At 37.1% G+C, this 11052-nt stretch overlaps 1 protein-coding gene across 2 annotated transcripts in view; it reads right to left on the reverse strand.

Annotated features, from left to right (window-relative positions):
• Positions 1 to 1311: 1311 nt before the first annotated feature.
• The window catches only part of LOC120776620 (chromodomain-helicase-DNA-binding protein Mi-2 homolog), a 38615-nt gene continuing 28874 nt past the window's right edge, over positions 1312 to 11052 (reverse strand). For both annotated transcript variants that reach the window (XM_040107416.1, XM_040107417.1), the window contains exons 2-6: positions 10462 to 10538; positions 9362 to 9605; positions 8129 to 8424; positions 2615 to 7826; positions 1312 to 2542 (exon numbers count right to left, since the gene is read on the reverse strand). In XM_040107416.1, coding sequence (XP_039963350.1) covers positions 2388 to 2542; positions 2615 to 7826; positions 8129 to 8424; positions 9362 to 9605; positions 10462 to 10538 — 5984 coding nt within the window. In that variant the 3' untranslated portion in view covers positions 1312 to 2387. The remainder of the gene's footprint in view (positions 2543 to 2614; positions 7827 to 8128; positions 8425 to 9361; positions 9606 to 10461; positions 10539 to 11052) is intronic.

Raw genomic sequence — 11052 nt, forward strand, 5'->3', positions numbered from 1 at the left:
CACAGATAACCCTCACCATCCTAACGGTTAACAGTAGCGTTATTATATGGGGAGTGAACGGGTTTTCATCCGATTTGGTCCATTTTCACAATATTGGTAGGAGTTTTTATAATATTCGAGCTGAGCGAATTTGGTTGTTGTAGCTTAAGTGGTTTAGGAGATATATACATTCAACTTATTAGATGGCGGAGCCACTCCCACTTTTTCAAAATTTTTTCCCAAAGGTGCTCTGGCGATTTGTGGGTGTGGCAGTGGTCCGATTACGCGCTTCACCGAACTCGAACTTTTTTGTTCTAAGAAACCCGCGTACCAAGTTTCACCAAGATATCTCAATTTTTACTCAAGTTACAGCTTGCACGGATGGACGGACAGACAGACAGTCAACCGGACAACAAAAAAACAGCGAAGATATAATACTCATGAGTGCATTTCTTTTGGCATAAAAGGGTTTAAAAGGATCTTTAGCTTGACCTTTTTCGACAAATAAGTAGCTTCTTGGGAATATAATGACGTGTGTGGAGTCTGAAAGACTAGTTGGGTTATATACAGACGAACAAGGTTAAATCCAATCAGTGTGATGAACATTTATGTACTTCCATATTACATTATTTTTTTCTATCATTACTGCAGTTTCGAGAAATACAAGCTCCTACGTGATGAGGTGTTTGATTTGACTCAAACGCTTGGACTCTACAGTGGATTGGGCAGAAATTTCCCTTTACTGTTCTGCCAACTGTTTTTCCAACTTTGTGCTATAATCTAAAAAAAACAAATTGGATATCGTAGGCTTAAAATACACTAAGAGTTCATAATAGGAACAATTAGTACCAACGATGATATTAACAATATAACAAAAAAAACTTTTTTACGTAATTGAATTTGAAAATCGGAATAGCTGTTTTCCATTAAAATTTGCGTCGACATGTGATCACATACACATGTTAAAATAAAAACTGAAACAAACTAAACTATTTCTGTTACTATACTTATGTGTGTACATCCGTTGATGTCGAAAAAAGCTGTGCCTAACCTTCACTAAGCAACAAAAAAATTAAAATGTTTAGGTTGTTAGGCCTTTCCGTTGCTGTGGTTATAGCGGCTGCATTCTGTCGGGTTGGCAGTATTTGGGCGGATAAAAATCTGGGTCTGTTCCCGTTACGTAAACCCGACTGTCATGGGAATGGGCCTTTGTTTCGTGTTGATAGTTGGTTCCGTTCCGATAACTAATGTCAAGACTAAATATCTCAATGCAAAAGCAAAAATGTATAATAACAGTCTAATGTAAATTAATCGAATTCACACTCAAAATGCTAAAAAGAATAGGCATTTTATATTTCTCCCATTTATTACACATACAGATTAATGTTCGTTAATAATGCAATATTTATTGTAATGTAATCATACGTGTCTTTTGGAATCGAATACTAGTAGCTTGGATGAATGCTTTGTAAAACACACCTTAAAAATTATTATTTTTGTTATGTTTGCATAACTATTGTTTGAATAAGTTGACATTGAGATTTAATAATTCAAATTGTATATTGATGGTTCGATTATGGATATCATTACTATTGGAATACATGTTTATATTTGGAGACTATTGTTGAGAAAAATGCGTGTTTTCAGAACTACCAAAATTTCATGTACTCTACAACATTTCCTACTCAGTAAGCTCAAACGAAGTACTATCTCGAATGTGTTTACTAACAAAACCTGCTATGTATAAGCTTTTTTTTTGTCGAGAGTTCATGTTTCATTTAAAATCTCATTTATCTTTAGAATCAAAATTAATCATAATAGTGTTTATTTATTTTATTTTTATCACATCAACTTGTTTTGAGAAAATTATCTGGAGATGTTTTGGAGGATACATATTGAACATAAGTATGGAAATATCTATTGTTTTCCAGTTAATGTTCTATGTAAACTCAAGCTAAAATTTCTTTTAGTTTATTTTGTCATCATTATGTTTTATGAATTGAATTTAATTTTTTGAAGTTTTAATTTTTTTTTTATAAATTTGATAAATCTTATTACGAATTATTTTGATATCTGTAATTGTTGTGTGATGTATCAGCATGATTGTTGTAGAGCACGTAAATTGGCAATTTGTCGTCATCTATGTATGTATGTAGGTATATAATTATTGTAAGTCTATTACTTAAATGCTACAAATAAATTTTTATCTGTAAAAATAAGTTTTAATAGTTAAGATCTGCATTTCGATAGTTTACCACTAAACATAGTATGTATGTATGAATGTTTAAATACATCTCATTGCATGTTTATCTAGATAAGACATGAGTTAAAATTTTTAAATTAAACAGTAGGAAAAGTTTGTATTTGTATATATATTAAAAATAACACAAAATAATTAGGTAAATAATTTAATTGTTGGCCGCGCTGCTGCCAGAAGCGTTCGACAACTGTCCAGGCACGGAGAATTGCGGTCTGAAGGCGGCGAAATTGCCTGCTGGCCCACCAGCAAAGGCGGGCAAAGTAGTGCCTTGAAAACCGGCTGGAAACTGAGCCATCAATTGCGCTTTTGGAGAAAAAAATTATAAATATTAAAATAAAAATTTATGCTGCAAAGATAAAATTTATAAATACATACCCGCATTGGATGTGTTGCCGGCAGTTGCAGCCAAACGGGAAAGTATTGAACGCTCGGACATTTGCAGACGTTGCGCCACGGGCGGTATACGTGCCAGTGTGGCTGGTAGGCGTGACACGTCACTCTTCATATCGGATAACAACTCCTCCAGTTGATTCAACACTTTGTGCAGTACTGCATTAGCTGGTTTATTGCCGGCCAAAGATTCTTTGCTTAAATGTTGATGCGACTCGGCAAGACATTCGACTTCAGCGAAACGTGCATTCAACGACATTGCCGGATGATTAGGATCTTGCGCCAAATTCAGGAAGGCGGCACGACGCAACTGCTCCTCAATAACCAACGCTTGTTCGAGCAACTTAAAACGACGCGCTAAAAATTTATTTTTGATTTCCAAGAAATTGCCTTTACCAACGTCCATTTTGAAGGGTTCATTGATGATAGCAAAACGAATATCGTTTTGTATATCTTGCCAACGGCCATAACCGTGTGTCACTATACCTGCTAGCAGCCAGTAGTCGTGTCGACGATGCCAGATTTCATATTCACGACCTGGCACGGCAGCTTTCTCTTCATTTAACCAAAGTGTGTGCAATTCGGTAAAACCGCCATCGGCAATGTTGAACATAAATTTACGTTTCAATACCTCGAGACTCTCTTCAATCTTCGGCTTTTGTTCCTTAGCATTGTTATTGCCGGCTGTACCACTCGAAGTGTTGGCTATTGGTTTTTCCAGTTCTCCATCTTCCTTGACAATCATCACGTCATCGTCATCATCATCAATGATGGTCGTAGTTGGTTCCTCTTTAGGCTTTTGTTCTGATTTACTTTCATCTTTAACCGTTTTATTGGCGTCTTCCTTGAAATCCTTTGCATCCCTTATTGTGGAAGCACTCTCTACCTCCTTTTTCATATCACTACCTTCGGCCGTCTCAACTTTAACATCTTTGTCAAGTTCGCCCACTGTTTTATCTTTCTCGTCACTTTTTTCTAATTTCACATCACCGCTAGATGAGGACACTTCGACCTTGTGTTCATCTTTTGTCTCACTATTCACATCTGGCGTTAGTTCCTTATCGCCACTCGAAGTTGTGCCCATTTCACTCTCTTTCTTGATTTCATCACCAGCAGCTGTACCTGCAGTGCCCAATTTATCGTCACCCTTTTCGGATGCTGGCGCTGGACTTGGTGCCGCACTGGTAGCTGGCGTGGCACTTGTACTAGTCGTCGCACTCTTATCCTCAATTGCTTTCGACGCTTCAGTCTCAGCACCAACTGCTACTGTTTGACCATCCGCCAGCTTTGGCAGTCCACCTATTTGTCCCCGGACTGGCTCACACGGTTTCAATATTAGTTCTGGCATACTGTAGTAACCGTTTATGTGCTCGAACTCCTGCACTTTCTTGCGAATCAAAGACATAACACCAATACGTGTCAGGACATGTTGCCGTGACAAACCTTCACGCGGAACACCGTCAGCAAAAGCTTCAGCGTTATCCGCGCCTGGCTCACAAAGGTGACGCATAAAAAGCGAAACATAAGCTTTAAAATTACGCTCAGACTTGCCGCGTAAATCGCGCACCAGCCATTGCGAATTGAAGGCGTCCTGTGGCGGCATTCCGAAACGCATAATGGCATTTAGGAAACTCTTGCGTTGACGCGCATTAAAACCTAATACTTCGATGTTGCCACCGACACGTGCCAATAATGGTGGCAATGGACGATCGTCGCGACGCTCAACACGACGTTTCGCCTTACGGCCTTCTCCTCCACCATTCTGCTCATCGAAATCATCATCGCCTCCATCTTCATCAGAGCCAGCCGAGTAATCCGAATTATATTCAGATGCATTGTCCTGCCAGTTACCGTCATCGCGCGTTGTGTCCGCCGGGACCACACCACCATCTGTGTAATTGACCTGTTTACGCACACGTTTGCCCTTGCCAAGGGTACGGCTGACATCTTCTTGATGCTGCTCGTAGTGATGTCGCAGCAATTTCACCCAATAAGCCGGATCAGAATTCTCAGCTTCTTGCTTAATAATTTCCGTTTCTTCTTCTTCGTCCTCTTCTTTGGTGGCATATGAAGCTACTTTAAATGAGGACAAGTACTCATTAGCCCAGGACTCTTTTTCTTCAATACCACGATTCGAACGATCTAGCAACTCAGCAACTGCTTTATCATCATAATGAATTGCTTCTTCCTTATCGCCATCCTCTTTAAAGAGTTCCTCAGTGCCGAAACGTAAAATATCATCCAACTCCTGCTTGGTGAAATTCGCGCCCTTACCTCCCATGCCGGGACGGACCACTAAATGGGTCAACATCATTTTACGCTTCGCCACCTGTGTGACACGTTCCTCCACAGAATTACGTGTTACAAAACGATAAATCATCACTTTGTTTGCCTGTCCAATACGATGAGCACGCGAAAATGCCTGTATGTCATTATGTGGATTCCAATCAGAATCATAAATGATGACTGTGTCAGCTGTAGCTAAATTAATACCCAAACCTCCAGCGCGTGTACTGAGCAAGAAGACGAATTGTTGTGCTCCAGGTGCGTTAAAACGATCTATCGCCTCTTGACGCAAATTGCCAGTGATGCCACCATCAATGCGTTCATACTTGTAACCTTCACCTTCGAGGAAATCTTCCAATATATCCAACATTTTCGTCATCTGTGAAAAGATTAGTACACGATGTCCTTGCTCTTTAAGTTGTTTTAACATTTTAGAGAGTAAAACCAATTTGCCAGCTGCCTTAGTCAATGCATTTATTTCATACATGCCGCCAGCGGTCGTTGGTGCCTCTTCGGATGCCGAAGGGAATAAATAAGGATGGTTACAACATTTTTTCAGATCCATCATAACGTTGATGAGCGAGCATGAATTGCCGCCACTCTTCGAATTCAGCGCCTCGTAATTTTTGGTCAAAATAAATTTGTAGAATTTCTTTTGCATAGCCGAAAGTTCCACACGTACAATGAATTCCGATTTCGACGGCATATTCTTCAACACGTCAGCTTTGAGACGACGCAACATATGCGGTCCAAGCATTTCATGTAATCGTTTCACCTGCTCTTCCTTCGATACATCGGCAAATTCATTTTGGAAAGCATTTAAATCGCTAAATTTGTCACGACTTAAGAAATTCAGCAAATGGAACAGCTCCTCTAGATTATTTTGCAAAGGTGTACCAGTCAGCAACATCCTATATGCAATATTGTAACTGTTTAAAATACGGAAAAATTTACTTTGATTACTCTTCAAGCGATGTGCCTCATCTACGACCAACACTGCCCAATCGATTGAACCCAGACAAGCAGCGTCCATGGAAATTAACTCATAACTGGTCAACAATACATTAAATTTAAATTGAGTGGTGCGTAGACGTGATGCTTTGCCGCCACGTATGGCACCTTCTTCAAACGATAACTCATTCTCGCGTATTACGGCACGGGAATCCTTGTCGCCCACATATGTGATGCAGTAAAAATCTGGCGCCCACAATTCGAATTCACGTTCCCAATTAATGATGGTGGACAATGGCACTGCTACCAGAAATGGTCCTTTGCAGTGACCCTCTTTATATAAAGAGTACAAGAAAGTGACCGTTTGTATAGTTTTGCCCAGACCCATCTCATCGGCCAATATGGTATCGATGCCTTGACCCCAAGAATAGCGCAACCAATTGATACCTTCGATCTGATAAGGATGCAGTTGCATGCCAGTTTCTTCCAAAAATTGTGGTTGACCCTCGTATTTCTTTTTTAAGTCTGTTGTTGGTTTTTCTGGGGGTGGTGTAAAGCGACGTTGTACACGTTCTTCATCCTCAAGCTCCTTTACCTTCGATTTACGACCCTTTTTACCCTTCTTACCAACACGTGAAGTTGTCGACTCTGAAGTGCAAGCCGCACGTAAGTCTTGATAATAATCAATCGCCTGTTTTAGACCAGGGATATCATCAGTTTCATCCTCCCATGTAGACTTATCGTAAGGCAAGTCACGCCATTTTACCAAATACATAGTTGTACCGTCACGTGTAGTACGGTGGTTAATAACGCGTTGCACAATCAGCCACTCAGGCTTCACACCATTGCGATAGAAGCGCTCCTCCAAATCCTTCTTGTATTCTTCATTCTCATCTTCGACTTGAATGCCACCTTTTGCCTTGTGGCGCTGTATGCGTTGATAACGTGAATCTGCCTCGTCTAGGGATTCCTCGAACTTCGGTGGCTCCTCCATGTCATATTTACGTTGGAATGAACGTATCATTAGTGGATGATGCACATCCATATGAACCTCAGAAACCCACTCGCAATGCCAATATGACATGTTGTGCCATTTCACAAAGTACTCGCGCATTCGAGTTTTGGGTTTCTTCGATGTTGACGGCTCATTTGATTCAATCCAACGCCATGTAATAATTTTCTCTGCCTTGCCCGATAGCGGCGGACAGCTACAGCGTGGACATTTCCAATCGCCATCTGGTATTGTGTCTAATGGTGGGTTCAGACAGAAAGTGTGATAGGCTGATGGACATGAATCACAACACAACAACTCGCCGCCGTCTTTGCACACTCGACAAAACTCTTGATGCTCATCGTCATCCTCCTCTTCGGCAGCACCACCATCTGCCTCACAATGCGGACACGACCATTTACCTTCCGGTGCTTCATCCAATTCTGGTTCCAAACAAACCAAATGATAAGCACGTGGACATGTATCGCAAAGTATTATTTCACCGCCCTGTTGGCATACTTCACAATAGTCCTGATGTTCATGTTCACCTTCTTCACCATCTGGGAATCGACTGGTAGTTTTTAATTTCTTCTTCTTTTTAAACTTATTGCCGATTTTGGTTTTTGCTTTTTTACGCACAACAGGTGCAGCATTAGCATCATCGGCAGGTTCTTCAATTTTTTCGGCAGGAGCGGCTACTTCTTTCTCATCGGCACTATCATCGGATTTTTGTAACATTTTTTCAAATTCCAAGTCGGAATCACGTTCGGAAGCTCCACTAGCATCTTGATCTTCGTCAGAGCTGCCACGTTTACGTTTGCCGAATTTAATCTTCAATGTTGGCACTTTGCCGGCTCGTCGGCCCTTTTTGCTACTTGAGCGACCACCACGCTTACGGCGAGAACGTGATGTTTCTTTTTCCTCCTCCTCATCTTCCTCCTCCTCTTCTTCTTCATATATATCGTCCGGCTATTTGAAAGAGAATAACATAAATTTATATATTTAAAAAATCAAAGAAGAATATATACCATAAGTTATTACAACAAAATGGTTGCAATTAAAAATAGAAAATTATTGGTTTGACCATTTTTGCCAAATATAAACTATACTAATGAGTGCAACCTTTTGTAACTATAAGTTATAGTTATTTATAGGATTAATAATAATTGTTACGTAAAATTTTGCAGCATAATTAATCGAGGAGTACTGAATAAAAACTTGTTAATTTCAAATATTATTTTCCAATAACGACATTCAGTTGTGATGCTAACCTTTTCATTACGTGAAGAACGTGACGAACGTGGCTCTTCAGCCTCTTCACCGCCTGTGCTGCGACCTTGCTCCGACTGCAAATTTGGATTAACCTCGCAAAACTCGCGCCACTTGGCTGCAACTAACATCATTAGCTTAGGTGCTGGTATTTTCGGATTCTCCTTTTGTAATATGGGACGAACGTGTTGGGTAAATGATTTGTACGATGTTAAATTTTGCATATCAGCTTCGCTGTAATTGATTTCAACATCGGTGACATTGAAGGCGAAGCATACGTCTTCCACAGATGGCATGCCTTAAACAAAATAATATTACATTCAATTGTCAATATTTTAATTCGGATAAAAATGTTTGAACCATCATAACTTTTACTGGATATGCTTAATTGCATAATCATAATGTTTGTGAATAAGTCCAATGTACGACCATACACAGACATTTATGAGGCAGGTATTAAAAAAAACTATAATTATTTTGTAAAAATCAGTACATTTTTTAACTATTACCTATATAAGGTATATGTAGTACATACTCGTCATAAGTACAAGCAGCGAAATTTTAGAAAATAACAGTTATTGCATAAATTTTAACTAAAAATCATTATGAAGATTTTTGAAAAATTTCTGACTTTTAAACTTTTATAAAAAAAAGTTATGTTTATGATTTTTTAAAGCGATATATGGATATTTGAGATCGTGAATTAAATTCATTACCTAATTTTCTAACCTTCTTATATTATAATAAAATTAATTAATATTATAATTATTCATAAAAAACTTTGATAAATAGTTATATTTAAAGTCTTTGGTATTTGAGATTATTATTATTTAAGCAGAAAAAAATTATCATCAGATAGCAATTCAAATATTAAGCATATCTTAGATATATATACATATGTATGGACATACATACATATACTCGAATAATAAATGATTATTACACTTATCTTTTTAAAATAGTTATTTCTACGAAAAATTATTATTATTATTATTATTATTTATGTATGTACATTTTTGTTTATTAGTAAAATATATTGAATTCTAAAATAATGCAAGAATAAATTTTTTTTCATCAGAAATATAGAGAATTGAATGTACATATATGTACATATAATTTCAAAGTATTTAATAATTGAATACTATATTTTTATACCGTTAAAAGTTGCGACCCCTCAAGGATTATAATAAATTAAATTTTATAACTATTGTTATTCACTGTAAAAATAAACTCACCGGAACTTGTTGACTCCTTTTCTTTTGCTGTGGACTTCTCCGCTTCCTTGCGCTTGCGTCCACGCTTTGTTGTACTATAATCCACCTCTTCATCATGCTGCATACAATCACTGTCATCGTCGCTGTCATTCTTCTTACGCTTCTTCTTCTTGCGTCCTTTCTCTTCTCCTTTTTTAGTTTTGCGCTTTTTTCCTTTCTTCTTTTTCCGATTGTCATCGGGATCATAATCATCATCTTCATCATTCTATATTCAATTGTTTAATTTATAAGTTGCAAACATAGTATAAATAAGTAACGGAGAGCTAAGTTCGGGAGTAACCGAACCGAATATTTTATCAAAGCGGGGTAAAAACTTTGGCAAAACATTATATTAAAAAAAATGTTCCGAAAGAATTTAACAATCATTATTTTTTGAACTTATATTAAAATCGTAGACACACTAGGTCTCATTACTATGTTTTTCTTCATATCCCAGGTATTGCCATTAAAATTAACCTAGGTAACTCAAGTGAGGAATGTGATATAAAATCAACCAGTAAAACGGAAATCATAACAATGGGCATAAAGGGCTTAAACCACAGTCTAGACCAACTTCATTCATATTCAGCGCTAAGAAGAAGAAATTACTTATGTTGATTTTATCCATATTAGGCATGTTATTAGATAGAGATATTGTTATTATTTCTTTAAGATATCTCAAATATATTAAAGTTTATCCATTTTTGTATTATCAGAAAAAGATTATATCCGTATTTCAATATTCTCGGTAAAATGTCAGCTGTAGGTAATGGGGTTATTGTTTTAATTTAACAATCTTTCGACTTGAAATGGTTTTTTAAGGTACGGCACTATATGTATACCGTTTTATCTCCATATATTCATTTCAGCTTTTTTGTATAGTGTAATGGAATATTCATATGAAATTATGATATATTGGAAGCATGATTCTATAGTACTACGCCAATTTTCGCAACGAATTATGTTACCTAACGAATTTGGATGAAGTTGGTTTAGCAGGTCCTGGAGTATGAGTTTTCACTTAAAGATGAGTGCCCAGAGTATAAAAGAAAAAAATAAAAAATAAAGAAATCACTACTTACGTTCGGCTTTAATGGTGCATCGGAATCATTTGACAGTTCAGCTACTTGCGCAGACTCATCGAGTGCTTCTTCCTCTTCTATATATAATATAATAAAAATGATTAATGTTGTGCGCATATAAATGGGAACTAAATATTTGAGTAAAAAAGTAGTTATTGGGTTTTGTGGTCCGGCGTAGTAAGTTTTTCATTTTATTTTTAATTGATACCTCGTGGTCTTTTGAATTGTATATTCGAAATTTATCAATACTTACACAACTATATAAAATCAAAACTTACGAGTGAGTTCTGCATACATACGACATAACGGTATCTGTTCAAAAAAGTAATTTTTTCTTCAAAACTCTGGCGGAATTATGGAGTTTTTAATAGTCTTTCTATAACAATTAAATCATTTTGCCAACTACTATATTATTTTCAGTATGCCCTAAGCAACATATGTTAATAAAAAAAAACAATATTTTTTTTCAAATTATATTTATATTTTTTGTAGTTTTTTTAATGTTTGTGTTTGTTTTTTCATCAGTTTCCATTTCATTTGCATTTACACACTAAGAATATAACAATATCTTTTTTTTCAATTGATTTTTTG

The sequence above is a fragment of the Bactrocera tryoni genome, chromosome 5 (assembly GCF_016617805.1).
Source record: "Bactrocera tryoni isolate S06 chromosome 5, CSIRO_BtryS06_freeze2, whole genome shotgun sequence".
Classification (NCBI taxonomy): Eukaryota; Metazoa; Arthropoda; class Insecta; order Diptera; family Tephritidae; genus Bactrocera; species Bactrocera tryoni.